Source organism: Balaenoptera ricei, chromosome 15, assembly GCF_028023285.1.
Source record: "Balaenoptera ricei isolate mBalRic1 chromosome 15, mBalRic1.hap2, whole genome shotgun sequence".
Classification (NCBI taxonomy): domain Eukaryota; kingdom Metazoa; phylum Chordata; class Mammalia; order Artiodactyla; family Balaenopteridae; genus Balaenoptera; species Balaenoptera ricei.
In genome coordinates this window covers 16,360,752-16,380,920 of record NC_082653.1, presented here as the reverse complement: position 1 = coordinate 16,380,920, position 20,169 = coordinate 16,360,752, and the positions used below count along the sequence as shown (strand labels likewise).

The following is a 20,169-nucleotide window of genomic DNA, read 5'->3' as shown; positions in this document are numbered from 1 at the left end:
GTGAGTGAATAGCATGCACTATCCAACTATTTTCTCTTCTTTCTGCTCTATCCATCTGAAAACAGATCTGCGAAAATGACCAGAGAGATATTTAATAGTTCCTATAAGACTCACCGAAGATGACACAGCTAATAAATGCACAGAGTCAAAACTCATACCCATGTCTGGCTGTGCTCCTTCCAGGAGTCTCAGAAGAAAGAAGAAAAAAAATATATATCAAAGGGGGAAGTGAGCAAGAACAGAGCAGAGAAGACGGTAAACCAGAGGAAAGAAAGAAGACATCTAATCTCTAGATTGGACAAGTTTGTGAAATTAAATCAACCATTCTACCTTTGGCTTAAATTTGGCGTGAGATGGGCTGACGTGGCCACTTTAAGCCCAGGAAAAACTGAGATTGCAACAGGAGAAGGGTTGTTGGCCTCCAGCTGGGGAGGAAATGGCCAGGCTATATTAGGAAACTTACGAGCAAGTGGCAAGAGGCACAAACACCCAGGGGAGGCTGGGAGTGATGGGGCCTTGGGAAGGGGGAAGAGCCAAGTGCTGGACCCATCCCCTGCCTGACTCTCTAAGGCAGGACAGTTCTCTCTGGGGACAGGAAGAACGCATCCAAAGAGGGAGAGGAGGACCCACCCACAGCCGTCTGGCTGAGAGGAGCCTCTATGTAAGGAAGTGCTTCCTAATACCCTTGGGGATGATCCCCTCACTGGGACTTGCAGACATTACAGGGCTTCCCACTGCCCGCAGGGTAAGGACCAAGATTCTCAGCAGCCTACAAGGCCCGAAGTGGGCTGCCCCTGCCCACCTTTCCTGACTCTTTTCGAACGGCTCTCCAGTCACACTCGCGCTCTCCCTGCAATTCCCCTTCAGGTTTAGTATAGAATAACCTGGGTTTTAACCTTAACTCTGACACTGGATAGTTCTAAAACATGCATAAGTTATTGAAACCCGGTAAGCCTCAGTTGTCCTATAACATGGAGGTAATGATACCTACCTTATATGGTTTTTCATTCATTCCTTTGAATCAGCAAGTATTTGCAGTGCACCCTGCATTCACTGGGCTAGGTGCTGGGGATGCAGTGCGAATAAATAGACGTGGTCCCTGCCCTCAAGGGGCTTGGAGTCTAGTGCCAGCAATAGACTGGATTTAATCAATCATCAGAAATAAACGTTAAGCAGCCCCAGCAGTGTGGTCCAGAGAGATGACGATCCAGGTCTTGGTTGGCAGTGGAGTGGGGAGGGTTGGTTGACCAAAGATTAAGTGAACTCTATGTGAGGCAGCTAGCACACAGCAAGTGCTCAATAAAGGCTAGCTTTTTGGCAGGTCAGAGTCTTTGCTCAGAAAAGCTGGCAAAGGATTAACTGAGATTAACTGGGAAGATGAAGAGGAGCCAGGGAGGACAGAGAGAACTCAGAGGGAGAGAATGAGACCAGCTCTGGTTTTCTGCCTAGGTGTGTGTGTGCTGGTAAGAAAGCGGGCCTGTGGACTGGAATGCCCAGCTTTCGCTGGTTTGGGGACACCCCTGAGTCAGGCCGCAGAACTTCTGTCCTTGAGAAGAAGAACATTTGGGGGTCTGCTCATCTGTGAGACCTGCCTCCACGCCCTCTAAACACACAGGATGGAGGAGTTTCTGGAAGCCACATCTATAGTTTAAGATCCACTCCCCAGGGCCAGAGATTATGACTTAGTTGATGTGGATACTGGAAGTCATCTCAGATGATTCTAATATGCATCCCGTAAAAGTTTTCCACTGACCTCCAGTTAGCCAACATGCTCTGTTCCTCTGTTGTAAAACCTGCTAACTGATGCCCTTAGCACCCTGATGTGCCTGGCCAGCAGTCTATGCTCTAGCAAATCCACGCCTCTGTTCCCACATGCGGAACTGTGTGTTTATTTAAGACTGTTCCTAAACCTGTTTACCTCCATTGTACTCGTTATTGAAATTTTGTTATTTACTAATATTTGTTCTCTAAACCAATGGACTATGAGTGTACAGAAAAAGAGTCTTACTTCTCCAAAAACAAGCTGAATGTTTTTGGATGTTCACAGGGAGACAGTTCCTTAAAAATCCCTCTCAAATTTGGTATGAATGGGATAACTATAAAAGGTTGGAACAAAATTATAAAAATCTAGACGTTTTCTACACTCGGACTACTTTGCAGTGTCTTTAATTTCTTGCTCCATTTTAAAGAAACCAACAGAAACTGGAAATTATAGATGATACGTTACAGGAATGGAAGACAGACAATGAGAAACTCCACTGCCATCAAAAAAAAGTCTTGGGGCTTCCCTGGTGGCACAGTGGTTGAGAATCCGCCTGCCAGTGCAGGGGACACGGGTTCGAGCCCTGGTCTGGGAAGATCCCACATGCCGCGGAGCAATTGGGCCCGTGAGCCACAGCTACCGAGCCTGCGCGTCTGGAGCCTGTGCTCCGTGACAAGAGAGGCCGCGACAGTGAGAGGCCCGCGCACCGTGATGAGGAGTGGCCCCCGCTCGCTGCAACTAGAGAAAACCCTCGCACAGGAACGAAGACCCAACACAGCCAAAAATAAATTAATTAATTAATAAATTAAAAAAAAAATTTCAAATGCATATCCTTTCTGACCTAGCAATACCCTTTAAAAAAAAAAAAAAAAAAAAAGTCTTTGCCGGGAATTCCCTGGTGGTCCAGTGGTCAGGACTCTGTGCTTTCGCTGCCTAGGGCCCGGGTTCGATCCCTGGTTGGGGAACTAAGATCCCACAAGCCGCGAAGCACAGTCTCTCTCCCCCCACAAGAAAAGCTTTGCCATCAAAAGTTTAGTGAGTGAAAAAGACTGAATATCTATACACTATACGTAAATGTGATGTAAATTAAAATAAATGTCATAAGATATATAAATCATTTAAAAAATCTTTCTCTGATCTCACTAACATTCAATTAACCAGCTTGCATTTGGTATTGATGACATCAGATAAGAGGGCTTCTACTTCGATTTTAAACATCAGTGTGAATACATTTGCTTTGACAAAGAGAAAGCAAAGGGAGGAAGACACCAAAAGGGTAATCAAAACTAAGTCAAGGAAAATAAGCAAGTAACCGTACGCCAGCACCCTGATGTGCGACTTTCCCGTAGGGTGTGTGAATCCAAGTTTTGGATGAGTTTAGTTAGGGCAAAACTGCACTTTTCATTTCTTCTCAGGATAAGGATGCCTGTGGCCTGAGTCACTGGGGCCTCTACCCACTACCTGGTCTGTAGGAATTTTCCCAGCGTGGTAGGTACAGCTCATCCAGTTCTGATCATAAGAGGCCGGACTGGAGGTGTATAGCCTGTGGAAAATTTTCCTGGCTGTATAACTTAATAATCCATTAAGGCCGGACCTCCAAAAATGTGTTTTGCAAAACTGGTGTTAATATATTTTATCATGGAAAAAAAGAAAAACAATGCTGAAGTCAAGACAGTTTGAGGAGGGTAAATGAAATGAGAGCTTTCCTGCCTGTGGGCGTTTGTCAGGACCCCTAAAGTGCTCCTGGGGACTGTGAGTCTCCGTGAGGTGGCGCTAGTTAATCAGAAGACCCTTCTTGCAGAACACCTGTCAGGATTAGTACCCCATGGAACCCACTTTGGGAAATGACCATAAGGCTCACATCAGTTTAACCTGGTGGGGTCAGGGGAGCAGGTATTTTTTTTTGTTATAAATGGCAAAATTTTATTCTTTTTTTATGGCCGAGTAATATTCCATTATATATATACATCGCAACTTCTTTATATATATCACAACTTCTTTATATATATATATATCTATATATCACAACTTCTTTATTCATTCATCTGCTGATGCTTAGGTTGCTTCCATATCTTCACTATTATAAATAATGCTGCTATGAATATTGTGGCGCGTGTACCTTTTGAATTAAGGTTTCCATTTTTTTCAGATACATACCTAGGAGTGGGATTGCTGGGTCATATGGTAGTTTATTTTTAGCTTTTTGAGAAACCTCCATACTGTTTTCCGCATTGGCTGCACCAATTTACATACCCACCAAGTGTTTCATGGCCTAGCATGCAATCTATCCTGGGGAATGGGGAGCAGGTATTATTGTACAGCTACTGTTGGTTGTTGCTTACCCAACAACAATTGTCCTCTTTGCTAATAGAGCCTTAATTTTTGTCCCAGGGTCCAGTATTCCTGCCATGTGACTCAGAGAAAGGTCTGCAATCCAGGGGCAAATCCTGATTGCTCTAAGCCAGGCATTCGGGAATTCCCTGGCGGTCCAGTGGTTAAGACTCGGCGCTTTCACTGCCAGGGCCCGGGTTCAGTCCCTGGTAGGGGAACTAAGATCCTGCAAGCTGCAAGGCACAGTCAAAAAAAAAAAAAAAAGCCAGGCATTCAAGTCTATCCACCTTGCCAGTGATTGGATTAGACATGAGCATATGAACATGTGATGAACTCTGGCATTGAGACCTGAGGTAAGTCAGCAAAAGGTGTGGGGCAAGGGAGACAAGAAAGAGTTCTTAGTTCTTCTCAAGAGATACTTGTGGAGAAACATACCCTCTTTTTCTGCTGTATGTTGTTGCATGTGGACATGACTCCTGGAGCTGTGGCAGCCATATTGGGACCATGAGGGGAACTAGCTGAGAACAAAATTGACACTCTGTGGATGGCAGAGCAAAAAGGCAGCAGGAACCTGGGTTCTTGCTGATGCTGTTGTGCCTCCAAATTAACCAGTCCTGAGACTTCCCTACCTCTGGATTCTTGTTTATGTGTGATTAGAAATATCCTTATTAAACAAGGTCTGTGCTGTCCAATATGGTAGCTATTAGATGCATGTGGTTATTGAGCACTGAATTTAAAAGTTTTAGTACAGGGGCTTCCCTGGTGGCGCAGTGGTTAAGAATCCGCCTCCCAATGCAGGCAACACAGGTTTGAGCCCTGGTCTGGGAAGATCCCACAAGCCGCAGAGCAACTAAGCCCATGTGCCACAACTACTGAGCCTGCGCTCTAGAGCCCGTGCTCCGCAACAAGAGAAGCTACTGCAGTGAGAAGTCCGCACACCTCAATGAAGAGCAGTCCCTGCTCGCCGCAACTAGGAAAGCCAGTGCACAGCAACGAAGACCCAGTGCAGCCAATAAATAAATAAATAAATAAATAAAAATTAAAAAAAAAAAGATTTAGTACAAAAAGGAATGTAAAATATCTCACTAATAATTACATATTGATTACATGTGGAAATTATAATATTTTGGGTAATGGGTTAAATAAAAGACTTGATTAAAATTCATTTCACCTTTCTAAATGTGGCTACTGGAAAATTTTAAATTACGTTTGGAGCCCATGTTATATTTTTGTTGGAAAGGGCTAGTTTAGGTCATCTGGTGTTAGGGTTTTCTGTTACTTGCAGACAGAAAAAAATATCCAAACAGATGCAAGTATTAGCATTCTGATTTTACAGTGGGAAAAACTGAAACTAAAAATGTAAATAACTTGCTCATGATCACACCAGTGTAGCAGTTGTTGGTGATCACAGCCAAGCATCCTGACCAGTGCTTTCTCCTCTGTACCTCTAAGAACCTCAGAATACCCCTTACAAGTGAAAGGTTCAGAAACCCTCACCCAAACCTCAGCTCGGAAGAAAGCATGACCGTTTCAGAAACCCAAGGGGAGACAAAGAAGAGACCTGTGGGTCAGACCATGGATTCTGCCTCCAAATACAGAATGAATACTGAGAACACCATCCCCTCTGGCCGATGACACCTGCCTATTTCTAGGAAACTGTTTGAGGTCCAACTGTCAGTGTCCCTAGGGGACTGAACAGAGATGGAGAGAAAGGAATCAGGAGTAGCTTCTCTCCGGGGGTCCCCACTGCCCATGGAAGTCCTTACTTGACAGTTCAGGGTCTTCATGACCTGGTCCCAGCTCACCTTCTCAGTTTTCCTCCCCAAATCCTCCAAAGCCTACTTTCAAAGCCACCTTCTTCAGAAACCTACCCAGGCCACCTTCCTTCCTCCAAACTCTCATCACTTCTTACCACCTATGGCCGCTATCTTGTCTATATATTGTCTATTTTGTCCAATAGCCATCTCTGATCCTTCTCCAGGTCCTCTCACGTAGTCTTAGAAGTTAGTTCAAGATCTTTGGGCAGGACCATGGAAGCGTTATCAACAGATTTCAGACAGGGTTTAAGAGAGAGCATGGCAGGTAGGGGAGTGAACACCAGAAGAGTCCAAGGGTCATGGCTCTTGTCCGGGCACCCTAAATCAGATGAGGTAAACCAGGAATGCACATCGTGGTGAACACACATGCCCATGCCATGGACAGCCACACAGATGCTCTTGACTATAGGGGACCCATCCCACCTTGATGAAGACAATGGATCTTGTGTCCCAGAGAGAGCAAGTCAAACCTGAGGCATCTTTGGGAGCAACAAAGAATAATGGAAGTTGCTTGGGCTTTGGAAACAGACCTGACTCTGAATATCTCTTTAATCTCTCCCCACTTCCCTTTATCTCCACCCTGTACATCTAGTGCAGGGCTGTGCCAATGTTCCCTGGTTGACTACAGTAGCATCTGCCCTGGTCTTTGCCTCCCCAGGTACCCACTTCAATCCACCCTTCGCTGCCGCCGGAGTCATCTCCTTTGTAAGATGCAGATGTGATCAGGTTACCCCCACTTAAAACTTTGTGACGGCTTCCCAGTACCTTGAGGGAGGATTGTTCCCTAGGAAACATATTCTGAGACTGAGATTGCATGTGGGTGATTTTGGGGGGAGGGCTCTCGGGACAAACAGCCGTAAGGAAGGAAGCAGGCTTCAATAAGTGGAAGAAGTTGAACAGTTGCAGCTAAAGCCTCACTGGATCCCATGGGGATCTCTGGAGCTGGTATAGCCCTTTAGAGTCGTCCAAAATCGAAGCAAGGAGGCTGGGTCTTTGTACACCTGTATCAACTAGTCCTTAACTATGGGTTACCCCCAGAGGGAGGCACCTCCTTTTGACAGAGGGCAATGGCCAGCTATGAGCCATCAGCAGCCCAGACTCCTGGCAGCTGGGGAAAAGAGGACCCGGCTCCTGCGGGGTGTCTGAGGGTGTCCCACAGCATCTGCTGTAAGGATGAAATTCAAACTCCTCGTTGTGACCCACGAAGCCGTCTTGGCTTGGGCCCTGCCAACCCTCCAGCCTCATGTATCCCACTCTCTCTCTCAGTCTCTGTGCTCCCACCTTTTCTTGAACACAGCATGCTCCGTTCCCACCTCCAAGCCTTTGCACTCAATATTCCTTTTGTCTGGCACCGTGTGGTCCTCCCATCACCCATCCTTTAGATCTCAGCCTCAAGGCTAAGATCGCTTCCTCAAGGAAGCCTTCTCTGATTACCTGACCAGACTAGGTTCACCCATTATCAGCTCATAAACCCTTCTACTTGCCCTTCAAATTATTTATCCCAGGTTGTAATTAAATAACTGTCCAATGCTCGTCTCTGCTGTTAGAATGCACTCTCCTGAGGGCAGGGACCAAGACTGCCTTACTCACCACAGCATCTCCAGCCCTCAATGTGATGACTGGCCCAGATAAGGCATCCAGCAGATACTGTCAGATGAGTACATGAGTACATGGCCTTGGACAAGTTCTTTTTGAGTCTATCTCTGCTCAGCAAAAGAAGCAAAGCAATGTTCCTTGCAGGGTTGCTGTGAGTGTCATGTGAGTTATCTAGCAGAGACCTCAGACTCTCAATAAGTGTTGGCTCCCTTCACTTCTTGGGAAAGGATTGCAGGGTGACCAGTCATCCCCGTTTGCCTGAGATTGAGGGGTTTCCCGAGAAACTTTTAATACTTTCAGTACTAAAACCAGGACAGTTCCCAGGCAAACCGGGAGGGTTGGTTGCCTTAAATTTGGGTGGGAAGGAGAGAAGGGCATTTCATATTAGCACATCGTTCCTGGTATGCTGGTAAGACAGCTCTTTGGAAAAACAAACAGCCCTGATTCATCGCGTCGGCCAATTTCCATCATCTAAATATTCCCACCCTGGCCAGTCAAGCTACCAGCGGTCGAACAGCCAGCTTGCAAAATTCCTGAAAACTTAACAATGGGCTGTCATGCACCAGTAGGAGCTGATGCCAGCGCCCGGTAGCTAATACAGACTGTCGCGTTCCTGATATCCACACATGCACAACAGGGTCACAGACAACCTCAACTCGGGGGTAAGTGAGAATATTTCAATCCCAAGAAAGGCACAGCTGGAATGGACCTTGAAGACCATCTAGTCCAAGGCAACAAGTCATCTGTCACATGGGCTACCTCTTCCCCATCCTGTGTCCACAACAGACATTGTTAATCGATCATGATGCTGAATCCTAATAAGGCGGAGCAGTCTCCCCTCACCACCTCTCCGGGCAGCCACAGTCAAGTAGCTGATGTTGCGTGTGAGAGAAATCGACTTACCTCCAGGAGTGAGTGTGGTTCAGCCCCTCATTATACAGGGTAGGAAGCTTAGGCACAGAGTGGTACAGGGACCTACCCAAAGCCACACAGCCAGGCAGTAGCTCAGCTGGGACTAAAGAACAGATCACCTGCCTTGCTTGCCCTTTCAATCCTGCTTTGCCTTGAAGAGCTGAATACCTCAGAGTGGGGCAGAATGAAGGGAACTCATTTGGGATCTGAGCCTAGATTCTGGGGGACTCTGCTTAGAGCCCCCAAACTCTCTTTGTACCCTGAAGGCTTCTTAGCATGTCAGCATATAAAGGTTTATGTGTTGGGGGGAGAGCACTTCTGAAAAACTTACAAAGTTGCACATCCCCATTGCATAAAATTCAAACAACAGAGGAGTATTTAAAATAAAAAACTCTTGTATTGTCTCCCCAGAGGTAATCACTATTAACAATTTCAGTCCTTCCAGGACTTTTTCTACTTATTTACAAGCCTATATATATCACAAGTGAACTAAAAGATTAGCTGCTCCCCACCCTAACACTCTCCCCCTCAATAAATATTTGTCCAGCGGCTCTTGTTTGCTTAAAATGCCTTAGATTCCTTTCCATACGAGTATAGGTGGGTCTGTCTCTGTCCTTCCCCCCCTCCCCCGGATGCGCCGTGCAGCATATGGGAATCTTAGTTCCCCGACCAGGTCTTGAACCCACGCCCCCTGCAGTGGAAGCTCAGAGTCTTAACCACTGGACCACCAGGGAAGTCCCTGTCTCTGTCTTTTTTCTCTCTCTCTCTCTCTTTTTAAACTTTTTTTTTTTTATTGAGGCATAGTTCTGCCTCTGTCTTTTGAGTGGTTTTCGTACTTCCTGGCATGGTCTTATGAATTAATTGAACAGTCCCTTTGGGTGAGCATATAGATGGTATTCTGTTTTTCCTGTAACAATCCCAAGGCCTTGCTCTCTGGCTCGCCTGCGAGGTGGTCCCGAAGTCCCTTCCCGTGGCCCCGAAATGCTACCTCCCATCAAAGCTCCACTGTCTCTGGTTTCCCAGGATCACCAACAGGGGATTAATCAGGTGACACTGACCGGATGCTGACAATCCTGGGGCCTGGGGGAAAGCATCTTTGCCAGGCCCTGGGTCAGCTCAGCAACGCTGAGGGCCTTGGAAGCCAGAAATAGTTGAGTGTGGGGGAGGAAAGGGATCAAGGGGAGACGGCCTGGGCTCAGACCCCCCCACTGGTTGCTCAGGGCTCCCTGTCTGTGTGCACGTCCGCCCACAACCCTCACGCCCACGTGCCATGTTTAACAGGCTTTGCTGACTCTCAGTATACAGCACCGAGCTCCTGACCTTCCCTCTTCAAACCCTCATCCCATCTTAGGGCAACGCCATCCTTTGTGGCTCAGGCCAAAGCCTTGGAACCTTCCTTGATTCCTCTTTCTCTTACTCCCCCTATGCAATCTATCAGCCCAATCTTTCGGCTCCAGGTTCTAAATAGACCCAGAGTTCAACCACTTCTCCCCACCTCTGCTGATCCAGGTTGGAGGTCCAAACCATCGTCACGTCTCAGCTGTGTCATTGCAATAGACACACTAATTGATCTCCCTGCTTCTATCCTTTCCGCACCACATCCTTGCCCCCAAACCGTCTCTGAACACAGTAGCCAAAGGAAGCCCTTTAAACAAAGTCAGAGCATGTCACTTTTACAGCCCGCATTTTTCTCAGGGTAAAAGCCAGATTCTTACAATGGCCTACCAGGCCCTGCGTGAACTACCCTGTATCCACACCTTCCCGGCAGAAATATTATACAGGGGATGTTGTGTCCTTCTCTGTACATCCCAACAAAGGCCCCTACTGTCTGGTTGTCCTGTCATCAATGATGTGAAATTGGATCACTTTGTTAAGATGGTATTCACAAAGGATTCAAATTTAATTAAAAATAAAAGTAAGAAAAACATTGTGTGTGCCACACAGAGCATTTCCTGCAGGTTGCGGCCCACCCTCAGGCCTCAGGGTGTGGCCCCCATTCTACACGGTTCAAACAATGGTCAGCAGCACATGCTTGAATACCTCCAGGCACAAGGTACTCACTACTCGCCTAGGGGGAGAGGCTTCTGGAGTTCCCACTGCCCTTGGATCGCCCTATGGATTCTGGCAGGTGGGTCCAGGTCAGTCGACTCCCAGTTATGCAGGAGTAAGTAGGGGCCTTGGTCTTGACCAGACCCAAAGCCCAGCTACTCTGTGGCTCTGGCTTGGGAAAGGAAAGGAGAGAACAGGGGCAACCCTCTGGTCTATGGCAGGAAGCAAGCCTGTCTCCCTCACCCCACATCCCGCCCTCAACCAGGGCCCTTAGAAAATGAGACTGGACATTCCTCACAAAGGTGTGGCAGCCAGGGCTGGTCCAGGCAACAGCTGCTGGGGACATGAAATTAGCAGGCCCTGGAAGCAAGCCAACTCGATGAATGCCAAGGCCCTGGCCTTGGACAGGGGTACGTCTGGGGAGATTTGGCCAACTGGACACATGCATCCCAGAAAACAAGGCTGCAGAGAGGGGGACTAGTGACATCCACTTCCCTGTCTTACTGAGGGTCCATTCTGCTCCCCTGGAGTCCCGGATAAGTGCCAAGAAGCTGCTGTGACAGCAGCCCAGACAACTGTCATGCTGACCCCTGGCTGTGAACTGGGACATGAGATTTTCAAGATGAGGTTAAATTATGCTGATTCTACATTCGAAATGGAATCATGCCTGACTTGGGTTCCATCTACACTGGCAGGACCCAAGGCAGAATTATGCAACGTCTTGGCTTATTAAGTGCTCCAAAATCAAAAGCTAGGTTTTGTATTGAAATAGTCTTCCCCAAACGGAGGCAGCTGTGGTTCAGGCCATCCTGAATTAGTTCGCCCTTTGGACTGTGAAAGAAACACAGAAAAGAGAATATACGTTTCAGCATTTCCTCTGTGTCAGGCATCCTGCGAAGCCCTTTTTATGTATTCTCTCATTTCATTGTTCCAATCACATTTTGAGGGAGATTTTGACATCCCTAATGGAAAAAAGGAAATGGAAGGTGAAAGAGCTCACATGATATGCTTATGTTTGTAGAATTAAGAAGTGGCCCCACTGGGATTTGGACCCAGATCTGGCTACTCTAAGCCCCAAGTGTTTAAGTAACACGTGCTTCCTTTAGTTCCATCAGATTCTCTTAGGACTTCTACACTTGAGTTTTAATAGCAATCAAGAAATTCTAAATTAAAAGTCATTCTTTTTAAATCTGAAAAACAAACCCTCCCCCAAAAAATCCCACCAAAACTAAGAAATTAATTTAGCAAGGTGAAAGGATTGAAAAAGCAGTGAACAATTGGAACAATGAAATTTAAAATGCCATTTATAATATCATAAAAAAGTAAAATACTTGTTAATTTTACCCCCCCAAAAAAAGTGCAAGACATTGAAAACTCTAAAACTTTGCCGAACATAATTTAAGAAGACCTAAATAAATAGGGATATATACCATGTCCATGATTGGAAGGCTCACTGCTGTTCAGATGTCCATTCTCTCCAAATTGATGTGTAGATCAAATGCATTTTTTCTGTAATTATTTTACTCATAATCACACAATAAATTAATGTAATGAATGCATCAGTATGAACAATGCAGCAAGTTGTTAGAAAACTAACTAGGATCCAAGAAAATGGAAAAATAGAATTTAAAAAGCAACAAGACAGTTTCCATAGACCTATATGGATGGGTCTCTTAAATTCTCTAGTGAAGAGATAATACAGTCACTTCTTTACAAATTGCCTTTGGTTCTTATGCTTATCTTAATTGTGAAGTTGTGCTGAATATACTTCAGCATAATCCATCAAATGCATTTTTAATCAAATTTCCATCAGGCTTTTTTAGTAGAAATTGACAACCTGATTTTATCATATGTATAGAAATGGAAATTATCTAGAATAACCCAAACGGTCTTGAACAAGGAGAGCATAGTTGGAGGATTTACTCTGATTTAAAAACTTGTTTTAAAGCTCCACTAACCAAGGCAGTGTGATATTGGCACAAAGATAGACACATAGATCGATAGAAACGATATTCCTTTGCGGAGCAAATATGTAAAGAAATATGGAGGTTAATTTGCTTCAAGGAACACATATCACAGGCCCAGATAATGTGACATCAGGTATTACTCAGGCCTCTAGCCTGGCAAATTCATTTAGCTCCCATGTTCAGAGTCAACTGGGCTAAAATGAGCTTAAGTCATCAGCTTTGGGAAGGACAAAGAAATCTGTATCCAGAGCATAGAAGGTTGCGTTTTTGACCCAGGTCTCATACTTAAACATAAAAATATCATTTTTTCAGTATGTAATAATAATAATAAGAGCACTAACCACATGCCTAACACTGTTCTAAGTATTTTATGTACATCAGTGCATCATTTAATTCTCTCAACAAGAGAGAACAATAATTCTATCAATAATATCTCATAAAAGAGAAAATAGCAAGTACAGCATATAGGAAGAGAAATATTGTTTCATGATGACTTGCTTCAGTTTTATGTTTGTGTGTGTGTGTGCATAGAATTACAATGGGAAATACATATCTTAAAGTGGGTTGTAGTCATAAAAATTTGAAAGCCGCTAGTGTAGTAGATGAGAGAGTTGTTAAGAAGCCTCAGTAATAAATTGGGAGACTGGGATTGACATATACACACTACTGTATATAAAATAGATAACTAATAAGAACCTGCTGTAAAGCACAGGGAACTCTACTCAATACTCTGTATTACAGATTATGTATAGTCTGTAATGGACTATATGGGAAAGGAATCTTTAAAAAAAGGGTGGATATATGTATATGTACAACTGATTCACTTTGCTGTACACCTAAAACTAACACAACATTATAAATCAACTATACCCCAATAAATATTTTTTATAAAGACCCACTACTGGGCATATACCCAGAGAAAACCATAATTCAAAAAGACACATGCACCCCAATGTTCATTGCAGCACTGTTTACAATAGCCAGGTCATGGAAGCAACCTGAATGCCCATCGACAGACGAATGGATAAAGAAGATGTGGTACATATATACAATGGAATATTACTCAGCCATAAAAAGGAACGAAATTGGGTCATTTGTAGAGACGTGGATGGACCTAGAGACTGTCATACAGAGTGAAGTAAGTCAGAAAGAGAAAACCAAATATCATATATTAATGCATATATGTGGAACCTAGAAAAATGGTACAGATGAACCGGTTTGCAGGGCAGAAATAGAGACACAGATGTAGAGAACAAACCTATGGACACCAAGGCGGGGAAAGCAGGGTTGGGAGGGTGGGGTGGTGGTGGGATGAACGGGGAGATTGGGATTGACATGTATACACTAATATGTATAAAATAGACAACTAATAAAAAAATATATAAAAAATTATGTTAAGGAAAAATAAAAAATAAACCTCACTAATATAATGAATGTACGATTCTTAGCACAGAGCCTGAGAGAGAAAGACTAGTAAAGACTCCGTAAATGGTAGAGACAGTTATTACTATTGTCACAGAGCCTGATAAAAACTAGTAAAGACTCAACAAATGGTCAAGACCATTGTTACTACTGTCACGGCCAGCTTCATGGGCATTTAACTGGTGTAGTCACACAGGACTCTGCTCAGAAGGGTCCTGAACTTGGCTTAATGCTCTCTTGTCACCATCTTGAAATTCTTACTGATTTTGAAGAAGGGGCCCACATTTTCATTTTGCACTGTGTCCCCCAAATTATGTAGCCAGTCTGATTATTTTGTATAGTTGTCTGTCATTTATTAAAATACTGATTCATAATATGTATAAAATATTTAATTATCACTTACAACGATCAAATTCCATCTCTGCCCCTTATCAGCTAGAGGACCATGAGAGAATACTTACTATCTGTCTCAGTTTCCTCTTCTATAAAAGAGGGGTAATAATAGTACTTCTCCGTAAGGTTATTGTGAGAGTTTAAATAACACAACACATGCCACGTACCAAGATCAGCACCTGGCACATCGTTCCTACTCCAAAAATCTTAACTATTACTATTATTAACTTTATGAAAAAAAGGCAACCTTGGGCTTGGTTTTTCCTACTGCACATTTTGGGGAGGGGATTATTGAACTAGACCCATGGTTCTGGAATTTATCTGAGCACCAGATTACTTGGAGAATCTGATGGCTCTTTGAGGAAATACCTCCCAGAAAAACACAGATAGTTCACGCACAGATGCACACATCTTGCCTGTAGTTTCAGGCCATTTATGGGCCTCTGAGGCCAAGGCTCAGGCCCAGGTCAAGATCCGAGGAAAGCAAAGATCACTCGTGGCCCTTCTAGTCCTGGAGTCTGTAGGTCTCTGGGGTGGAAACCGCCAGGCAGCACGTTACTACTTAAGGACCGGGTGTCTGCTGGCTTTGGGCTTTTAAGTCAGCAGCTATTTTTAGCTTTGCTATATATGGCCAGGGGAGGATTGTGGGGCTATAGGCGGGGGAGGGGTGTCAGGAGGCTTAGGGCAGAGTTTGGGAGGCTGGAGCTCCTTTGCCTTGACCACCTTACCCTTCCCACCAAAGAATTGGAGCTTAACTTCCAGCCAAAGCAACAAGCATGGGGACGAGAGAAGGTCTGTGGATTTAGGAGTGGCAGGGGCTTCCATGAAGATGCCAGGTCAAGTCACTTTAGAACAGTGATATTCATACTTTTTTGACCGTGACCTGCAGTAAAAAATATATATGTTTGAATCATGACACACACATAAACACATTTTTTTTTGCCCATGATGAATAATTTATTAATCTACCATGAAATCATAAACATAATAATGTGCGAATTTTCTATATTGTTGAATTTAATTTAAAGGGCCATCTTTTATTCTTGATTAAGTACTTTGTGCGGAGATATTAGTAGACAGTAGTCATCAATGTAGAAACGCAGACGTTTTAATACACACACAATATATATACATATATCCATATGTGTATATATATCCATATATCTCCAACTGAACAAACATTTCAGGAAACAATACTTTATCTCATTCTCTATGAAACACTTTGATATTTTCTACTCTATTCTGTTCTATTCCATTCTTTCATTTTTTAAAATGCAGGTCATGACCCAATAAATTGATTTTGCCAATGAGTCAACACCTCCAGTTTGGAAATCTACTCTTTTCTCTGGTTTGGAGCAGGCAGACACCTGTAAAATTGGACTGCAAGGTAAGGTAGGGAGTGGAGGAAAGGGGACATGTTATCGCTTAGTTCAGTACTTCTCACAACTGGGGATAAGATGAAAGTTTCAGTTGGATATCCGCTGGATGGCAAGCTTTGGACCTCAGAGTCTTTGTACACTGTTCTCTCCACCTGGAGTACGCGTCCTCCACCCTTGTCAGCTGGTTCACTCTGGTACTTCAGAGCTCCACTTGCCACTTATTCCAGGAAGCCTCCCTGATTGCCTCAGTCTGGTTAGCTGCCTGCTTCTTGCTCCCTTAGTGCCTGGCACATCCCTGCTTGGCACCCAACACAATTTCTTCTTAGATTCTCTGGAAGGCAGGGACCTTTCCCATCCTGTTCATTTCTACACTCTCCTCACCGCCCGCCCACCACCCACCCAGTGTAGTGTAGCACTGGCTTCCTAATAATCACTCAGTAGATATTTATTGAAGGAATTGATGATAGTTAATAGTAATAATGGCAACTACACATTTATCGCATGAGAAATCTTAGGAGAGATTAGTATAAATCCATTTTAGGGATGAGGAAACTAAAGCTCCAAGAGATGAAATAATATGATAGGGGGAGGGTAATAATCCAGGGTTGCCTGACTCCCAATGGTACCTAATCACAGGAGCTTATTTGTCCACATTCCCCTCTGTCCAGGATGTCCAGGATGGGGCAAAGGGCAGGTCCTTAACAACCCCTGGGAGAACTGATGACAGGTTGATTAAAGAGATTTTCCGAAGCAGTGGCCACATCTAATTTTGGAGGGCTGCACTCGTGGGAGAGGATCTGTGAGGTTTCCAGGCCCCCTGGATGTGGGGCTGTCTCATTCGGGAGGAGAGTCTGGGCTTCTGACAAACCAGGGAGGCAGGCCTTCCGATGACACACCTTCCTAGGCTCCTGGACACACGTAGGCTAAAACCCAAGGCCCTGCGAGTCTGTGTGACCTGGCCCATACCTGCAACCCCAGCGGCTGCCCCAGCAGCCCGGCCTGTTCCCCTCATTCATGCGGATCGCGCCGCTCCGGTGTTCTTGCTGCTCCTCACGCATGCCAAGCCCAGTTCTGCCTCAGAGCCTTTGCAGCCGCCATGCCCTCTGCCTGGGGTCTCCCCTCCCTCGCTAGTCCTCTCCACCCTACTTCTCAGGAACCCCCCATCCAAAAATATCACCCTCTTCCTTCTCTGCTATCTTTTTTCATAACACTAGTAACTTCTGGAAATTGCATATATGTTTGTTTTCCGGTTTATTTCTGTCTTCTTCACTAGAGAGGGAAGTCCCTGAGGACTTTGATTGCTCACTGCCCCGGCCCCTAGGACTCGCTGTGGGAGGGTGCCTGACACATAGTTGGTGATCCATGAATGAATGAATGGGTTTCCCCCATTTTAGACATATTGGGACATCGGCCTCTAGTTTCCCAGAAATGTGTGTCCCTGCGACTCACATCCAGGCCCCCAGCACACACACACACACCGTGGTTTGGGGAGGGGGAAGAAAGAAGGAACTTTCAGCACATGCGTACTTGCACCACTTTGCATGGGTAACTGATGCCCAGCGAGCATGCGAGGATTATCTCCATTTGGTAATTGGAGAATCTGAAGCTTGCTCTCTGCTTGTCCCCAGTGTGTAGTGTAGTGTCCGGCATAAACATCTGGTGAACTTAATTGCACTGAATTGCAGAGGTTCCACAAACTGCTCAAGGTCAGCAAATTAGGAAACGTGGAGCCAGATTTTGTTCAATTCCAGCCAGGGCTGCGTGGCCGCCATGGTGCCATAGAGACTCCAGGGACACAACCTGTTAACATCCAGATGCATTCGAGGGCGGGCCCTCGCCGGACATTCACCAGTCGGTAGCCCAGTCAGGAGCGCATCCTGCACCTGAGGCCATTCTCTATCTGCCTCTCAAACATAATTTTCCCATCAAGGTTCAGTTCAGATGTCACCTCCTCGAAAGCATCCCCTGACCTCCTCAAATCTAACTTCTCTTTTCTGCCACAGCACTCTGTGAATACTTGGGTATAATTGTTTGTCCACAAGCCTATCTTTGAACCCATGGGATGTATCTTGTTCCTCTTTATATTGAACCCTTTTTACCGTGCCTGGTGAATACGTGGTACTACAAGAATATGCACTGAACAAAAGGATGCTTGGATGGATGCGTGGATGGATGGATGGATGGATGGATGGATGGATGGATGGACAAATGGGTGGATGGATGAATGATTGGAAGAACAGATAAATGGATGGATGGATGGATGGATGGATGACTGGGTGGATGGATGGATGAATGGATATGTGGATGGATGAATGGGTGGATGGATGGATGGATAGATAGATGAATGGTTGGAAGAACAGATAAATGGGTGGATGGATGGATGAATGGATGAGTGGGTGGATAGATGGATGAATGGATATGTGGATGGATGGATGGGTGGATGGGTGAGTGGCTGGGGGGATGGATGGATGAATGAACGAATGAACACTTCATGATCTTTAGATTGAAAATAATTTTCATGGCAAAGTTGACATTAGACACCAATTCTTCTGGAGCATATTCCACATCTGATGGTACACCTAGCATGCAACAGTAGCAGTAGTGTCTTACTGAATGTGTATTTCTATGGCAGGCCTTGTATTAGAAGCACTTCTGCCAATCCTCTCAATAGCTCCGTTATTGACCCCACTTTACTAACAAGGAAATGGATGCAGACAGAGGCGGAGCCGCTTGCCCAAAGCCACACAGCAGATAACATCCTGGCACCTCTGATCTGGTGCTGTCCTGCCCCTGGATCTTCCCACCCTCCACCCATCTTCCTCACCCTGCCGGGCCCCTCCCCTTGGTCCGCAGGCCCCAGGCTGGGCTCACCTCCATCCGCATAGGTCTCCGTGCCATAGCCGTCCTGCAGGCCATTGTTCCAAGTGCCCTCATACTTGGCACCGCTGCTGCTGCTCTGCCGGGTTCCGTAGCGTCCCTTGAAGCCGTGCGTCCACTCGCCCTTGTACATCCAGCGTCCCTTGGTCTCTATGCCCAGCCCATGCCGCTTGCCCTGGCTCCAGTATCCCTCGAAGGTGTTTCCGCTGGGCCAGGTATAGACACCCGCCACTTCAAAGCCAAAGTTCCAGGAGCCCGAGTATTCGCCCTGGCCCTTGGGGCCCGTGCACAGTCCGTGCCCGTGGGCCTTTCCCCCCTCCCAGCCCCCGCAGTACGCCCCGCCATCATCAAAGTCAAAGCGGCCCCCGCTCATCTCATCGTAGCCCCTGACCACCTCACCGTCCTCCAGCTTCGGGGGAGAGGGCAATGGGGGGGGTGGTGCCAGCGACTCTCTCCAAGCAGCTCAGGGCTGCCCCCCCGACCCCCGGACTCACTGCTCCCCTGGAGGGGGTAAGCAAGATGCCACCCGAGGCTGAAGGAACCCAGGAGCCAAGTCAGCACTGGGTCGGCTGGTCAGTGCCATGCCTGGGAGGCCCCCACTCACTCAGCCAGAGGAAGGCTGCCAGCTGGGAAGGAAGTGGGAAGGAGAGGTTCAAAGTGTCCACGGAGTGTCCCAAACCTGGCTTCCATGGAGTCAAAGGAAAAACGGTGTGATCCCTTTAAGAAATGCAGTGAAAGGGGTGGGGTGGAGGGGTCCCCAGTCCGTTTTCAAAGAGGAGAAATTCCCCCTCGGTGACAACCCCCAGCCCGAGGCTGAATTCCTGCAGCCCGCTGGCCCCCTTCTCCTCCACCCCCGGTGGGTGTGCAGGGCTGTGATTCCCCCACCCTTGCCCCGCCCCTCTCCAATCCTGCCCTCCTCCTGGGATGGAAAGGTCAGTGTTGCCCTAACAAGGCCGTTGGATCTTAGAAGCTGCTCCCAAAATAGCCCCCTGGCCGGCCCAGCCTCCTTCAAAGCGGGAGGGGTATTTCAAACTGGGCTAGAGCTTCAAACTCAGGGAGTGGTTGGAGGGATGAGGAAGGGAAGCTGAGAACTAAGCATGGGCAGCTGGGGAGATTTGGTGGCTTTTCTTCTCTTGGGTAAGAGCTCCCTTCCACCTTCCTGGTCCCCTGAGTCTGCAGGCAGGGAGAGGAGAGGAAGACCAGCAGAACACCGGTCCTGGAGCACTTAGAATCCCCCAGAGCGTAGAAGTTAGCAAATCTCAGCCCCAGCACCACTCACATGCCCCCGCAGGACCTGGGGCTATTTATTATAGCACCACTGCCAACCCCATAAAGGAATCTGGTGACCTAAAGAGAAAGGAACGGGGCATGGGTTCACATATGCTTTTGAGAGTGGAGGAGGGAACTCAGGAAGAGAGGTGAGGTTCTGGAGACAGAGTTGGGAAAGATAAAGCGAATCTGAGTCTAGCACAACCCCAAATTCCCTCCCCTCCCCACAACCCTGGGAAAACCCCGGAAAGAACACAGTGCAAGAAGCACGGGTCACGGATCACTCCCTTTCTCTCTTCTGACAAGCAGGGAGACTGCTCTCCTCTCTCTAGTTCTGAGACACAGTGTTGCTGGTTGTATTGGAATGAGGTCGTCTCAGAAATACTCAATGATCG

At 46.3% G+C, this 20,169-nt stretch overlaps 1 protein-coding gene across 3 annotated transcripts in view; it reads right to left on the bottom strand.

Moving 5' to 3' along the window:
* Positions 1-19,362, bottom strand: part of JPH2 (junctophilin 2) — a 62,337-nt gene extending 42,975 nt beyond the window's left edge. For all 3 annotated transcript variants that reach the window (XM_059896006.1, XM_059896007.1, XM_059896008.1), the window contains exon 1: positions 18,500-19,362. In XM_059896006.1, coding sequence (XP_059751989.1) covers positions 18,500-18,878 — 379 coding nt within the window. In that variant the 5' untranslated portion in view covers positions 18,879-19,362. The remainder of the gene's footprint in view (positions 1-18,499) is intronic.
* Positions 19,363-20,169: the final 807 nt, after the last annotated feature.